Raw genomic sequence first — 16564 nt, forward strand, 5'->3', positions numbered from 1 at the left:
ATCGTCTCAACTTTTTACATAAAACTAGATTATTTTAGATAACAGCTGTTTCTCTGAGCATTAAGTAGAAAAATAATATTTATTAAAAAAAAAAAAAATCAGACAAGATCTTAGTGTTGGAACCAGAGGCGGTCCTAGAATAAATGACACCCTGGGAAACTTAGCGTTACAGGAAAACCATTTATCCCATGTCATCAGTGGCTATGCTAACTAGCCTTAACATTTGCAGTATGCTTTGCTAACTGCAGTGTAACAGAGAGCAAAGGGGGGAGAAGGAGAGAGTTATGAGCAATATCAAACATAGGGTGACTGACGGCGCTAAGACCCTGTAACAAGACAGGGTCCGCTTCACATCGACTGCAAGAAAGCAACAGAAAACTTGTCCAGAGAAAAACAGACATCTTTTCTGTTTTTTATTTCTGAGCGTTTGAACCAAGTTTGGATAAATTCAGACCAGACCGCTGAACTGAAAGTGTCTGTTTGAATGATGGTGCCTGAAACATCACAGATCAATGAGTTGGTTTTCCATTCCCCTGTGGTCCGTCAGTCTGTGTTCAGCTGAAGTCGATCTGTTGGCCTGAAACTGACCTGGAAATGGTACAAAAAGAAAGTTCTGTGGTTGTGGTCTGAACTTTCCTCTGCCATCAAAACGGTAAACTGTCAGTGATGTGCAGCGATCGATTTTAAAGTGGTTGAGGACTAGTTGTGTTTGTTGAAACCTTCAGTCAAGACTTTACTTTAATCTTGAAAAACTTCTTAGTTAATCATCCACTGTGGTTTCCTGAAGGTCTTCCAGGGATCTCCTTTGGGTTTTGGATCCCTTAGTTTCAATCCCGTTCTGGTACCCAGACATTTTTTAGGCTCAGGGTGTTTTCACATATGTAGTTTGTTTACTTAACTTAAAAGTCTTGTTTGCTGTGTTCACATCGACACAAATGAACCAAACCAAGGTAGGAAACAAACAAGAGGACTAATCTGGTAAAGACCTGACTGAGGAAAGCATCATCCTTCAGTTGATCATTGACAGTATGCCAATGCTTTCATCAAGAGCTATTGGGAATTACCTAGTTGGTACTAAAATCTTGTCTTCTGTCTTTTAAACCTTGATATTTGAGTGATTTCTTTAGACTAAGCTGACAAATTGGAGCAACATCCTCAAAAAACAAGTCTAAGCCCAAACAACCCTTGTGTTTAAGAGTCTTGTTTATAGGTCAGAATTGCAGGCTTTAAAAATATTCCTCTGATGGTGGTCAGAAATCAAATCAACCTCCACAGAAAAACTCTAGAAGACCTTCAGAAATCCTGAAGAACTGTTGATCAAGACTGCTGTTGCATTCAGAAATCTAGGGGTGGATTATTCAGAGAGAAGTAACCTCAACAAACAAAAAGACATTCCTCTGAAACTGACAGAACAAGCAGCCAAAGTCCAAACACAATCCTGGAGAACAATTAAACAAGAACACTTTAAAGATTTTAGGGACTTCTGGAAGAAAAATATAAAGAAAGGACTGGATCAGGACTTTTAGCACATTTAAATTAAGTCCAATTTAAATTTGCAAGTCAGTCGGGGCTCGTCTGCTGCTCCCGCTGCTCGCCGCCGACACTCTTCGGTTCGGTGAAGAAGTGACAGGACTGTTACTCTCCCGGCTGTGTCGAGACACTGAGCTCAGTTCCCCCACAGAGTCTGGGCTCTGGGACCTGCTCGGCCTCTTCGAGTCCGACTTGGAGACAATCCTGGCTCTGGGGCCGGCGCAGCTGCTGCGGAGCTTCATGCTGCTGTTTCCATGGTAGGAATCTCCGCTGTCCGAACAGTTCCCCTCCACCACCGTCGAGCAGTTCCATGGTGGACTGAGCCGCCGTGTCTTCCTTGCTATGCCCGACAACGTGGTGGAGGAGGAGGTGTCTGCCACAGGCAGGGTGGGGTACTCTGAGCTCCCACACTCCAGGTCGTCATGGTGGGGTGAGGAGAGATCCTCTGGTTCGTCTTGTTTGTCCATAGGAGGCGAGCGTGTCTCACTGCTGGTGTTGTTGGAGTTGCTGTTCTGCTCCGTGGGGCTTGGCACTCCCTCCTTGACGTCCTTGTGGCTCTCTGGCTTTGCACCGGGATCCCCTTGAATTGGGACGAAGGCAGAGGAAGCACTGAGGAGGGGGTAGTTGGGTCCATTGCCCTGCTTCTCCAGCAGTAATGTATATCCACTGGGAGCAGTGGGAATCGTACTCTTGCGACCCACTGAAGTTCCAACGCACACCTGATGCACAACAGAGTTCTTTTTGGACTTGCTAACGTAGTAGTCATCCAGGTCGTCCTTGAGGTGAGGATAGTAGTTCAAGATGCCCTTCTTGATTTTCTTAAAGCCCAGATGCATGATCTCCAGTAGGCTGAGGAACAGTGAGATGCAAGCAATAGCTTGCATGAACATCATGAAGACGGTTTTCTCCGTGGGTCTGGAGACGAAGCAGTCCACCACATTGGGGCACGGCTCCCTCTCACACTTATACAGCGTGTTCAGGCGGTGTCCGTAGAGGATGTACTGACCTGTCATGAAGCTGACCTCCACCACTGAGCGAGTGACAATGTGAGCTACATAGGTGCACAGCAGCGAACCCCTCAGGGGGGCTTTGTTCAGCTTCCCCTGCTCCAGCTGCCTCATCTCCTTCTCAATCCTCCTCTTCACCTCCACCATCTCTGCATCCACAGCCTCCAGCTCCCGGCGCAGAGCCACCTTCTTGCAGTGTCGCTCCTTCTCCAGAGCACGCAGCTGGTAAATGGCATGGCCCATGTACACCAGGGAGGGCGAGGACACGAAGATCACCTGGAGCACCCAGAACCGGATCAGGGAGATGGGGAAGGCCTGATCGTAGCAGACGTTACGGCAGCCAGGCTGCTCCGTGTTGCAGATGAAGTCGGACTGTTCGTCGTTCCACACATCCTCAGCAGCCACACCCAGCACCAGCATCCGGAAGATGAATAGGATAGTAAGCCAGATCTTGCCTACCATGGTGGAGTGGATATGGACCTCCTCCAAGATCCCACCAAGGAAGTTCCAGTCTCCCATTGTTTTACATTAGCAGGGCTGGAATTGAAAGAGAAACACGCATTTAGAACTGTTAACACATAAGACTTGAAAAGATGCAGACTGTGAGCGTACATCAATTGCTCATATGGACAAGTTTAAAATATCACAATGTGGACCAGTCAATATGAACTCCACTAAGAGGCACAAATTGAATGATGCCTTTTGTGGACTCGGAGATGAACAGTTGTACATTGCTCAGCTCCTGCCTCTTAAAACTCACATACGTACTGTGTGTACTCTGAGTCGAGCGGACTCTGCTGTCCACATAGAGTTGGGAATTCATAGCCTAGCATGCCAATTGCCCACATTTCTTATGACACATAACTTAATTTCCCACAATCCAATTGGATAGTACAAAGTAGCAGACATGGCGGATGTCTGCCTCAAATACACATGGACCTCTGTGGAGTGAAGTACAGTTTGAAGTAAGGCTCTGTGAAGCTATCAGTCGGTTCCTTTACCTGTACTCGAAAGATGTTGCATCACTGTGAGCTGATTGGTGGCAGGTCAATAAATACTCAAAGATTAGTCTTCTATTGGTGGACCAAGAGAGGATCGATGGGTTGTAACTAATGGATACAGCCAACATGCTCAGCCATCATATGAAAAAGGACGTTTGGTTGGATAACACGGCACCAAACGTGACATTGCTCTCTTGTGAAAATGAAGATGATTACTGTCAACTAACAGCATTATATTTACTGATGCGAACATTTTTGCCAGAAATTAACAGAAATAATTTGAGTTGTTTAGTCTGTCGAAAGAGAAAAATGTTTCACAGTCACAATGTCACCATGTTATTCACTCATTTATAAATGTCAGATTCTAACTAAACATTTAGCTTCAAACTAACCACTTAGTTTCTGTGTAATTTGAAACTACTTATCTTAAAACTAACCAGTGTGCTAAATAATTAGTTCTGTTATACATTTCAAGTAGCAAGGGCCTTCTCAAACCTTTCGGTTCATAGCTAAATATGGAGCTAATATTCAAATTCACTTTCTAATAACTGGAAGTTGACTATCAAAATAAACGCTGTAGTAAACAACGATGAGTTTGAAATTAGCAATGCCAGACCCACCTTTTATTTTGGTAGTCCACTTTCGGTTATTGGCAAGTGAATTTGCATATTAGCTGTACATTTAGGTCAGAGCCAATACTCAGATTAAAACTAAATATTTAGCTCTAATTTTAGCATGCTAATTAGACATTTAGCTTGAAACTGACATTTATTAATGAATAAATAACATTGTGAAAACATGAAGGTTTTATTTCTTGTGACAGACTAAATAGTCGAAATTATTGCTTTCAAGTAGCAAGGGCTGCTTTATTTTGTTTCTAAAGTTGAACATTTCTGAGATTAATCTAAAAATGTCAGACTTTTGCATTTATAAAGAGTAACTTTACAAATGCCACCCAGAGCCGTTCGCTTCCAGCAGTTGGAGAATGTACTTCCGTTTTCAACAAGGTATTTTCGATACGACAGTGTTTCTACATGTAAATTACCACCGATAACTTCACAAAATATTCCTTCTAAAAAGTAATATTAATAATAAAAAATCCTGGGAAATCACAATATGTTCCCAGGACAGAGGGGATATTTAAAAATGATCTCACATTACAGTACAACTTAAAAAAAAATATTACTTATATGAACTTAATAATTTGAATGCATTCATGAACAACGCATTGATAAAACGATAATTGAAACGGATTCCTGTCAGCTCTGGTTATCTGAACTTTAATTAATGGAAAGACCAAAACAATCAATACTGTGGCGTTGCTCTGATTTTATTAGTATTGTGACAAAAACATAGAGCTTTAAACAAACGTAGAACATCAAGTCAAAGATATGCGAAGATCTAATAAGAATCGGCCTACAGAGTAAATAGTTTAATATAAAAGCAGATAGAAAATATCACCAGAAAAGCGTCTCTATAACTTAAACATTTCCAGCACACTTCAATTTTCAAATATGAAAAAATGCATTCAAATCTTTTCAAAAGTGTCAACTCTCACCTGAAACTCACCTCGACATAAAATAGAATTATCCCGCTGCTGCTGTGGGTCGGTGCTGGTTCAGAACCGGACTAAAACGGATCGATCCCTGCCGGCTCTGGTTGTTCAGGACCCAAACGATCGATACCGCGGCCCGGTTCTGCTGCCATTTCCCTCGCAGCTGTATGAACCGACCGCCTGCCGGTCACCAGAGGTGAAAATGTGCAGCCAGCTCCGCCATTTGCTGGCTGAACCCAGAAGACCCCGAACCGGGTTGATTCGTCTGAGATGAGGCGAATGGGTGGAAAAACCAGGACCCGACAGAACCTCCGACCTGGATTATAATCCAGACTCTAACATGGATTAAATTGAGCCCATTATGCAAAATTCACATTTGTTTTGTAATTTGGGTCTTAAAATCAAACAAACAAACAAAAAACACCCAAGCGCTTATTAAAAACACATCTGGCCATTATGCAGCAATAAATATGTTTTATGTCCCACAGATTAAAAATCAAGCAGGAATACCAAAGTTATTGGACCCGGTTCTGGTACCGTTAGTGGCGAGTCGGTACCAAGTCCTGCTAGGAAATAAAAGCACCATCTCCATAAATCCGTCAGCAGAAAGAAGCATGAAGAGCTCAGAAACTTCCTGCCAACTTTTCCCTACCATGCACACTTTTTTCTTCCACTTAACTTTATAATTAACCTTTTCACAATAATAAATTTTCTTTATGTTGGGGGCGGAGGTTGTCTGTAAACTACCGTATATACGACGAAGTATTTGGGCCACAAAGAAAAAAAATAAAATAGCATTTTTATTTAACCTTTATTTCACAAGGAAAATCCAATTTGTATTAAGAATTTATTTAGCAAGAAAATAACGAGAAAAGTAATATCTCGTATTATTAATACTTTACCGTAATATGACTTTTTTCGTATTACTCTGACTTAATTCTTGTAATATTAATTATTGTAGTGATTTTAATTTTTATTTTCTTAGCGTGGCCTTTGTAGCCATTATCAAATTGATCAATAAAAAAAAGATGTCATGGATCTATACGAGTTTTATTTTTAGAAATGAGAAACAAAATGCAACTTTTTCATCATATTCCAACTTGTGGAGATTCTTAAGCAACAGTTTTCTTTGTCGGGTCAAGTCGGTTATTCCGTGATTGTTTAAATCATTTCTAATTGGTCCAATCTCCACTTTTCTGATCAAAATATTTCTGCTTCACTGAGACGCGCCAGTCCAGCTGCAGGCGGGACGTAAAGAAATGTCAGGATTTCATTGGTTCCCGCCGAGGCGACGGGAAGTGACGCAGTACCTGCACGTTCATTCGTCAAGCAGCGGATCAATGAGACGCGTCCGATTTCACACATGGCCGCCTCTCTGCTGTGTTTTTAATTTCATTCCTCCTCCGGCTGCTGCTCCATTAACAGGAAATCGATTATTTTGTTCCAGACACGCGGTTTTCCTCCGAGGGGAGGATTTCACACACTGAGGCCAAACACAGGAGCTCTGGTATTGAATGTCGTCGATTTATTACTGAAAATAAAAGTTTCTTCCTAATAAAGACGCAGACGGGGAGAAAAAGACATGCAGGGACACTGGAGCAAACGAGGCACGACTCAGAACACAAACTAGAAGAAAACAGCATAAAAATAAAAATGTTTAACACTTTGAGCGTCTCGCCACAGAGCAGCAGGGCCTTCGGAAATCAAAAATGGAAAAAACAGGTACATTTCCAACAAAAAGGGCAAAAACATTGTTTTTTTTTAAACAAATCTGAGATGTTTTATTGTAAATGTACTTTTGTCGTTTCCTACCTGCGATGGCCCTGCTGCGCCGTCGAATCTCACATTAAACTGATGACTGAGCGTCAGCTGCATGACGAACAGGATTAAAACACCTGCTGGGTTTAGCAGCAATACTGAATGTTTTAGTTTAGCAAATAAAAGCTGCTGCAGAAAAATCAGAAACCGAGTAGAAACATTTGAACCGCGGCAGGTTTACCTCAAAACGCACCAACCAGTGTTTTGTATTCAACTGGGAGAAAACAAAACAAAAAGACAGAAATATTTTTATAAAACCAAAAGGATCAGCGGCCTGGAAAAACATGGAGCTTCCTACAAACGGCATCACATTCATATGAAAGGAGATCGGCCCGTCAGCGGCCGCCGGACTTCCGGCCGGCCCAGGAGCGGGAGCGGGAACGGGAGCGGGACATGGAGCGGGACTTGGAGTGGGACGGGGCGTGGCGTGGCGGCGGCGGCTCCTCTGTGTAGTGGGAGGCGGCCGCCGGGTTCATGGCCTCCCGCGGAGACCCGGAGCGGGACCGGGACCTCCGTCTGGACTCCTTACGGGGCCGCTGCCGGTACCTGCAGGCAGAGAGAGCAGCCAGCCGGTCCAAATAAATATCATCTGCAGATAAACATCCAATAATGGTGGGAAACCTGCCCTGGTTTATTATTGTTGATCTATTTTTTAATTCTACCCACAAAAACTCTAAAATTTTGAAGTTGACCTCAAATTTTCAGGAACGTGGACAATTCTGAGCTTGAAAAGTCAAATTTGATAAAAAGAAAAAATGACTGTGTATATATAAATGTATATATATTTGAAACTTGTTTCCAGAATAATTTCTGAACTTAAGAAGTCGAGAACTTGCGAGAAAAAAAATTAATCTGAAATATTTAAAACAAAAAAGAATTTTTTTTTAAATTTTTGTTTCTAAAGTTTGGAAATTTGAGATTAATCTAAAAATTTCAGACTTTCTACCAAGTCTACTTTTTTCTGGAATATTTCACAGAAACGTTTCTCAAATTTTTGATTTTTTGAGCTCAGACGTTTTATCAAAAACAGACTAATCTCAATATCTGTATTTTTGGTGGAAATTTATTCCTTTTTAAACATCTAAATTTTTAAATTAAAAAATGTTAAATTATTTGAAAGTCAAAATTTTCAAATAAATTTTGACTTTCAAAATTACAAATTTTTTGACTTTTGAAACTCAAATTTTGATGGTTAATATGAATCTCAAATTCCACGGCGGCGTAACGGGTTTTCATAAAACCGACAGAATCTAACCTGTCGTCTTCGCGGCTCCTGCTTCTTCCTCTTCCGTACATCCGTCCACGAGATCTTAAAAACAAAACAACGTCACTCTTTCACCCCGGAATATTCAGGATTTCTTCCCTGAAGGAGGGAAGAGACACAGTTTAAGGGGAAATATTAATTTTAAATAAACAACTATGTAAATGGACCTGTGGAAGACGGCGGCCTTTAAACGTTTTTGTTATTTTTTTGTGGCAGATGATTCATCTGAAGCTAAAAAACTAACGTCAGTAAAACGTAGATCTGAACAGGCGATTATTGATTAACTGGTTAATAATTAGTAGTTAAATGTACTTAATCGGATGTTTTTTTACAGAACGTTTCTGGTAGAACAGATTTACGAACAAATGACCAAAATGATGAGATTTATGACTTGATTCAAAGTTTAAATTCGTTAAGATTCCTGGGCCTTTAATTCCAGATGATCTGAAACGTAAAATGTTTATTTTTGTGCAGTTTTGGCTTCTTTGCTGCTCTGAATGCTTTCATGCTTCAGTTGGTGTTTAATTGATTACTGATTATTGTGATTAATGGCTCCAGCGCTGCAGTCGTCCTGCCGCGGAACTCGACTCACTCTCTGGGACTCTCGGACCGCCGGCGGCGCCGGTCGTACGACGGGCTGCGGGATCGGTATCTCTCGTAGCTGCGGCTGCGGGATCTCCTGCGCCAGCCGTCCCGGTCGTAGTCGTCGTAGCGAGAAGATCGTCCCGGGGAACGGCGCTCCTTCGACTTCATCTGGTTGGGAGCTGGAGAGGAAAACCAGGAAGCGCAACAAATAAAAAGCGGTTCCCTAAAAGCGGGACAGAAAGGAAAGGCGGACTCTCACTCTTGCGGTCTCCCTGGGCGAACTGGATCTCGATCTGGCGGCCGCAGACCCACTTCCTGTCCAGGCTGTGCAGAGCATCTTCAGCGTCTCTCACATCCTCAAATATGCTGAGCGGTTAAGGTTTCAGTTTGTCGTTTTGGATTGAAAAACAAACGGGAACATTTCCAGATCCCCTGGTTGGTTTGGGAACGTTAGAGTCAGGATATGAAGGCAGCACAGAACATGAACTTTAACTGACCAGGTCAAAAACGATGACACAGATAAAAGGAAGAGGCAAAGTGAGAAAACAAACACTTGATTGGTTGGGTTTGTTTGTTTTGTAGAGATAAAAGATGAAGCAAGCGTTTCAGGATCAGGACAATATAAAAAATAAAACATTTTCAGCAGATTGTTTAGACCAAAATTAAAAAGCATCTAACAGCTGATTTTTGGTGTCAGATTTACGGATTTGTTTTTTTTTTTTTTTTTTTTTTTTTTTGGGAGGATACAAAATAATTCGGACTTGTTACCTTTGGCCATGCTTGACTTTGATCTTGATCTTTACACTCTTTAATCGACTCCCAGAGAGACTTGGATTTCCTGCTTGCTCTTTCCTCTTAAACCTCTTTTCTTTTCCCGCCATTTCCAAGCTTTGTCTTGGTTCCCTTTTCCTCTTCATGCTTTACTTTCTGTTCAACCTTTTCCCTCCCTCTGGGCTCTGTGTCTTTACAGCTACTCTACACGGGTCTTTGTAACTCTGTGGCTGCTTCCACAACCGGATGCTTTTACATTTTCTGAAGCAATAACAGAAAAATATCAATGTTAGATATTCAGTCAGAATATTTAGCAGAAATAAAATCAGAAATACTCCAGAGAGCAGATGTTTCTGTGCAGAGAGAAGTGAGCGGTTAGCGTTGGGAAAGGATATTGAATGTATGCAAATCCTCTTGGCTGTCGTGTATAGAAGTCAAGTGGGATGTAGACATCTACTATCGGCCCATAGCGGCCAAACTCACGCCGCAAATCCTCAGGCCTGAACACCGCAAATACAAGCGTGACTCAGCTGATGGCTCATTCTGCTGCAGCATCATCTACAGAGCAGCTGCTCACTTCAGCGCTAAACTACCTGGACAGGTCAACACATTCACTTCTCTGCAAATTAACGGTTAGGAAGCGTCTAACACAAGTTAAAACAAACGTTTCAACATTTAAAGTAACAGAAAAGCACACTCTGCTGTTTGAGGTCAGACTTTGGTTTGGATGGAGGTGATCAGCTTTTCAAGGACCTTGAAACACCATCAAACTCCCGTTAATGATGTTAAAAACCCCTGAAGCTGCCGTATTGATGGAATTATTAATATTTTATTCTACTGTTTAACCAATAAAAGCGTGTCAATAAGTTTGAAAATATGATTACATGCATTTTCTCACACAAATCACAGTTTACATCACTGCTGTCCCAAAGAGACTAATGTTTTCCAAGAACAGCATCTGTTTTACGCCTGTCAACAAATTCTGCTGGATGATGAAACAGAAATTAATCGATCATAATTTTTAGACCATTTAGTGTAATGATAATGGTCAACACTGATAGTTCACCTTTTCAAAGATCAATAAACTTTATGTTCTAATGAACATTTAACACAGGAGCTAAAAAAAACAAACAAATAAAATGAATTATGAAGTTTATGTAAACAAAACTTCTTCAGAAAAAGGTTTAGTTGAGACCAAAACACCAAACTGGAAACTTTGATCATCCAGTTTCTGGTAGAGAGAGAAAAACAATAAATCATGCAAATGGAAACTATTGAGCTCGTTTTAATTCATCATTAATTTATTGCGACTTGTGTGACTATAACTGCTGTGAATAGTTTTTTACGGTCCATATCGTCTGCTGCGGCTTTCAGACACATCCGGCTCCAACGTCCTTCAGCAAAACAAAAGCTACTCCGTCCCTCCAGGATTTCAACTTCCGTTTGTGTCCGTTTTTAAAATCTCTGATTTCGTGTTGCTATTTTAAAATAATATTTTTTTCCCTGATTGAACCTCGTCTAAAATCTACATATAGAATAAAAAATGGTCGCATGAGGATTCACATGGATCACGGACGATAAGCTGGGCTGAGGCACCAGAGTAGTGGAAGAAATGCCGCCCCCTGCAGGCGGGAGTTAGAATCACTTCAATGTGTGTTTGATCATTTATGCAGAAATTTAGCAATAAAATAAACCGACTATTATGCTTCAACGTGATAAAAAAAATGCAGGGATCTTTTGATTTTGTGTTTTCATAACTGAAAAATTATGTTTTCATGAAAAACTGGAGGGATGGTATATAGCTACAAAACAATAAAATACTGTGAATTCTTCATCACATGAGGCTGCCGTATCATTTCACGTCTCATTAAAAGAACATAAAACATCATCGCCACCACTAGTTCATGGACAGACTGATGACTCTGCCTACTCCTGATGCAATCACTAGCTCCCCCTAGTGTTCATTTTAGACCTGAAAGCTGCTCCGTCCATCCAATCCAAACCCTGCTCACCAAAACCACATCAAATCAGTGAAACCTGACATTCTTGAGGCAAAATTTAAAAAATAAAGACATTTCAAGTTGAATACTGATCAAAACACCTGAATTAATACTCAGGTGTTATGATCAAGTTGATTGATTCAAGTTGAATACTGAGTAGACCAGGTTACGGAACGTTTGATTTTTATTTTAAATTGAATTATTCATGAGTGACTACTGCTAATCAACATGTAGTTTTAATTACAGTACTAATATTTTTCTTACCAAAACATTTCAAAGGTAGTTGCCACATTTATTATTTTTTTAAGAAAATAGTAACTGATGGAGTTTCCACACAAAATCTGCCACCAGCTGCAACACTAAACTGTAGTTTATACAGTTTTAGTGAGTTTAATTTCAAAATCCAGGTAATAGAAATACAGATCACAGAATTAAAAAATGCCATTTTCAGGCATAATGTTCAATTTACTAGTTTAAACCAGAGGTGGGTTTTAACTAGTTACATTTACATGAGTATATATTTTTTTAAAAAACTTTTAGAAGTAGTTTATACATCGTACCTTTGACTGGATTATTATTATTATTATTATTATTATTATAATAGAGTCCACTGAATATAGAATAATAATTAAACCAGAAATTCATCTACATTTTAGGTTAAAGTGAGACCTGTTTCTATTTACTATTGGCTCAAACTGCTGGTTTAGAAAATACAATATATTATCACTTAACATTACCCTAATTTAAAATATAAAACTACTGCTTGCAGTAAAGTACAAGTTTTATATAAATAAATGATTGGAAAGTGCTTTTTCTGCTTAAAATGTGTTCATTTGTAATTATTTGAACAGTTTTGATATTTTTAGCCTTTAAAATAATTTGCACATAAATGTATAACTGGTTGCATGGCGACATTATTTTAAAATATTAATTCAGGTGTTATGATCAGTTTTTACCAAACACCGTTTTACTCCCACTTAAGTCATTTCTTGAATTACAACTTTTTTACTTTCACTTCAGATAAAAAAAAAAATAAAATTATATATTACCCTGAGTTAAGTATAATATTTCGGTCCCTCACTCATTTCTGGTGCAGTACCGGAAGTGCTGCCATTTTTATCGAGTCGTTTAAATACAGTTACAACAGATTCTAAGTTCAGAAACATTCAAACCATTGTTCATCAGCTCATGTTAGCTTGTTAGCTCCATTCCAAATTAAAACTAGTTAAAATAACACAGGGGTGATTTTAAATACAATAAGTCACAATGTAACAGCAGGTAAAATCTGAAAACAAAGCTGCTTTTGTAGGCACGTCCGCTCTAGTTTATTTTTAGTCAGCGAGCACGCGGCTATCTTTAGCTGCTAAGCTAACGTGCAGCTAACTGCCGCTAGCCCGGACCTGAATCAGCTCCTGAAAACTCACCTGGACTCATCAGAGATGTTCCGGACAAACAGAGACGTGTTCGGTGGCCTCATGTATCCGGAAATACACTGAAACACAATCAGCAGAAGGGGGAAAAAAAACTAATCTTATCCTAACCGAAACCAACCGAATGGAATAACTACCAGTAGAGAGACTGCGCAGTTATAGAGCGCCGTTTACTTCTTCTTCTTCTTTTCCCACACAACCAGAATCTCCGCAGCGCCCCCACCGGTGTTTGATTAAATAACCCTAAATTGGTCCTTTGTTGTGAAGAACTGAGAACTAATAACTTTATAAATTGTTATATTGATGCTAAATGTTCCCTGAGGTAAGAGCATGTTATTTTTGGCTTTCATGGTAAGAATACTAATGCAGACCAAAGACTGGCAATCAATCTAATTATTATATTTGGAAAATTTCATATTCACAAATGTAAATTTTTATCATCTTCACCTTTTTTTTTTTTTTTTTTAGTTTTGTTTAAGGAAATCGAACTCTATTATCCACTATTTCCAAAAGTATGAACAAAAAATCTGTAAACACATATGGATGTTGTAGATCTCTGAGTATTTTTAATCTGTCATGTCTGTAATATCTGCTCTCTATTCTGTTTGTTTTTCATACCAATATATTTACTGTTGAAAGCTACACCCCTGGCATACTTTATAATATATTGTGTTCTGTTTCTTTGTTTTTCTTTGTACTTGTAAACAAAAATGTTCAGTAATTTAAAAAAATTTTTATGATGATCCTGCAAATGGCTTGAAATAACTTATCAAGTCTCCCGTTATCCCTCTTTCCCGTATTAGTATTTTCCCATAAATTTTCCGTATTAGATAACTGCCAACTCACAGACCTTAAAGGTCATAAAACTTAATAATTGAGATTAAAATCTCTATTTGTAAGGAAAGGAACAGGAGGAAGCCAACAGAACCAGAACCAGGCTGATTGAAGGCAGCCATTTTACATCAGTTAAAACCCTCAGGAACTGACTGAGAGTATTAACTGGAGCCACACCAACACCAGAGAGTGTTAGTGTACGCTCTGGTGTTGCACCTTTACTGGTCTAATACCAGACCAGTACTGGCTCTCTCCAGATCAGATAAAGTGTTTCTGGTTTGTCCCCTCTGGGCTGCCACCTTATCGTGGTGGAGGGTTTGAGTGTCCCAGAGATCCTCGGAGCCGCCGGAGGCTTCATGTCTCCGGTTCAGACGGTCTGCTGGGGAAACGGCTCCTGTAGGGATCAGACCAAGAGCAGCCCAGAGACCGACTAGAGCTACAGACAGATGTCAGGTTTGCCCAGTGTTTTATCAGCCTGGCGCACCACCAGGCTTTACTTGTCCCCCAACAGACTAAGGGTTGTTTTATTTTAAAGTAGTTGACTGGTAGCATTCACTCCTCCTGACCAGCAGGGGGCAATATTGTGTCTTCCCTTAACTGGAAGAAACAATTAAAAAACACATTTAATATTATGAGGTATGACATAAATAATCCATTCATTGCAAAATGGATAATTTTTTCAATGAATTGTCCCCAAGTCACCTGCTGCAGCATTTATTGCTGAAAAATAGTTAATCTAGAGTTTAGTAAACTGCACAGAACACATTTTTTAAATATTTTATTTTGCAAGATTCCTGATCAAAAATAAAAATCCATGGCTTTAAATGAGATTAATCAGGTTGTTTATGTGCTGATCAGACTCGTTTGCTTCTGCTGATGAAAGTTACAGATCCAGCGGTGATCGTCTGGAGAAAAAAGGAAGCAGAAGAAGAAAAAACACATAACTTTATATAAAAGAGAACAATAAAACTCAGATTTTCACGTTGGCTCCTCACATCGATCATTTCGTCTCCCTGGATTTCTCGGACAGATGTGAACTTTGACGTCTCACAGATCAGCTTCCCATCTTCTTCCCTGACGGTGCACTGCGTCGGAATAAGGCAAAAATAAACACATCCAAAGTTTTCTGCAAACACATTTCGATCAGATCTGATGCATACAGGGAAACTGCAGAAACAAACAAAAAAGGAGTAAATTTCCGCCAGAAAACAACTCAGAAATCTTCTAGGGAAAAACAATTACAATTTCCGAGTGTAAAAAGTGGAAAATTTGCAAAAAAAAACTCTGAAATTTTTTGGCTTTTGGAAATTATAAAGTTTAAAAAGTTGAATATTTTTGAAACTCGGGAATCCTCAAGTTTTTTCTAGAAAATTTCTGAGGTTAATCTAAAATGTTTTTGGGTTTTCTTCTGGAAATCTTTTCACTTTTTAAGCTCAGACGTGTTCTTGTTTCTTCTACAAAATTTCTGAAATCAATCTAAAAATGTTTTTGAGTTTCCTTCTTGCAAATGTTTGACTTTTAAACTCTTCTCTTTCTTTGTCTCCCGTTTTTTCCGTGCTGGCGGAGGTTTGACTCACCTTGACCTTCCTGCCGTCCAGGGCGCAGATTTCCGTCTCCTTCCCGACGCTGAAGCAGTTGACGCGGCTGCAGAACGGAGTCTTCACGGTGCAGGTGAAATCTCTGCCGTTCTGCTCGATCACCAGCTCTGGTTTCACATCTTTACGCATCTTCACCACCATCTCTGGCGCCCCTGAAAGATGCGTTTAAGGACGTGCATGGAAAAAAAAAGGCATTTTAATCGTCTTCTTACCAATGACTTTGAGGAATTCCTCCAGGTTTTCCTCAGAATAAACTTTCCAGGTGCCGCTGAAGTCCATGTCTACTGGTTGCGTTGTGCGTTCAGAGGTTATAGTCAAAGTAACATCAACAGCGGGTTGCCAGGTTGGGGACTTTTGGCTCCCTGCTGTGTGTCAGTAGTGTTTCCTTTGAGAACAGAGCTTTCCAGCAGCCCAACTTGCGTCATTATTGCACTTTTTACCAACGTTTCAAACACCAACATCTGAGTTTGCATGTTCTCCTCTATGGAGGACCAATCCAGCCAAAATTGGCAAAAATAGACATTAATAAATGGCTTATTAGAGTAATTACTGCACAGAATATTACATAAAAAATAATTAAAAAAGTGAATTTTCTAACTTATTTTCAACAGTATTAATTTATTTGCAATATCATTTAATTTTCCATTTTATTTCCTTTTCTATTTCATTTTTTGAGATTCTTCTTTTAATAAGTTTTAATTTGGCATCACATTTTTGAAAATTGTTTCCATTTTCTGTATTTGCTATTGTTTATTTAAATAAAAACCTATATGATTTAATCAGAATAAATCTGTAAATTAATGGACAAAGGAGAAAGCAGGAGAGAAAGTGCAATGATGAAATATTAAAGAAATATATAAATTAAATAAATACAGAATATGGAAAAATGAGAATAAACAATGAAGTAAAACCTAACACTTTCTTTTTCTGTAATTCAGCCATCAATTTGGTGCATAATTTTATTGAAAACTAACCTTTAAGCAAATATTAAACATACTAATCATTATGGCTACATTTGTGCATCAAAATGTTTTTTAATGGTTTGGTGTAATATCCTAATTTTCAATGTCATGTTTGAATTATCTGCAAGTGAAAAATCATCATAATTAACAAAAATAAAGTTTTAAATATTCATTTACATGTTTCACTTGGTAATAAAGTTCCTGTAATA

The 16564-nt window shown here is 39.4% G+C and overlaps 3 protein-coding genes across 5 annotated transcripts; all 3 read right to left on the reverse strand.

Annotated features, from left to right (window-relative positions):
- Window positions 1–51: 51 nt before the first annotated feature.
- gja9b (gap junction protein alpha 9b) lies at window positions 52–6498 on the reverse strand. The gene is made up of 2 exons (XM_081612420.1): window positions 5108–6498; window positions 52–3074 (listed from the first exon to the last, which is right to left on the reverse strand). The coding sequence occupies exon 2, from the start codon at window positions 3054–3056 to the stop codon at window positions 1548–1550; it is 1509 nt and encodes a 502-aa protein (XP_081468546.1). The 5' UTR covers window positions 3057–3074; window positions 5108–6498; the 3' UTR covers window positions 52–1547.
- Window positions 6499–6596: 98 nt separating this feature from the next.
- On the reverse strand, window positions 6597–13153 carry srsf10b (serine and arginine rich splicing factor 10b). Of its 3 annotated transcripts, none has more exons than XM_008422902.3 (6): window positions 12956–13152; window positions 9529–9792; window positions 9020–9126; window positions 8768–8939; window positions 8167–8220; window positions 6597–7457 (listed from the first exon to the last, which is right to left on the reverse strand). In XM_008422902.3, the coding sequence occupies exons 2-6, from the start codon at window positions 9675–9677 to the stop codon at window positions 7247–7249; spliced, it is 693 nt and encodes a 230-aa protein (XP_008421124.1). In that variant the 5' UTR covers window positions 9678–9792; window positions 12956–13152; the 3' UTR covers window positions 6597–7246. The 3 variants fall into 3 exon arrangements, with proteins under 3 accessions (XP_008421124.1, XP_081468547.1, XP_081468548.1); XM_081612421.1 differs by lacking the exon at window positions 9529–9792 and adding an exon at window positions 9925–10031 and having other exon boundaries at window positions 9020–9121; window positions 12956–13151; XM_081612422.1 differs by lacking the exons at window positions 8167–8220; window positions 9529–9792 and adding an exon at window positions 9925–10031 and having other exon boundaries at window positions 9020–9121; window positions 12956–13153.
- Window positions 13154–14558: 1405 nt separating this feature from the next.
- Window positions 14559–16529, reverse strand: fabp10b (fatty acid binding protein 10b, liver basic). The gene is made up of 4 exons (XM_008422904.3): window positions 15606–16529; window positions 15373–15545; window positions 14791–14880; window positions 14559–14700 (listed from the first exon to the last, which is right to left on the reverse strand). Exons 1-4 carry the CDS (start codon window positions 15670–15672, stop codon window positions 14650–14652), a joined length of 381 nt encoding a protein of 126 aa, XP_008421126.1. The 5' UTR covers window positions 15673–16529; the 3' UTR covers window positions 14559–14649.
- Window positions 16530–16564: the final 35 nt, after the last annotated feature.

Source organism: Poecilia reticulata, chromosome 11 (genome assembly GCF_904066995.2).
Source record: "Poecilia reticulata chromosome 11, P_reticulata-male-v2, whole genome shotgun sequence".
NCBI lineage: Eukaryota > Metazoa > Chordata > Actinopteri > Cyprinodontiformes > Poeciliidae > Poecilia > Poecilia reticulata.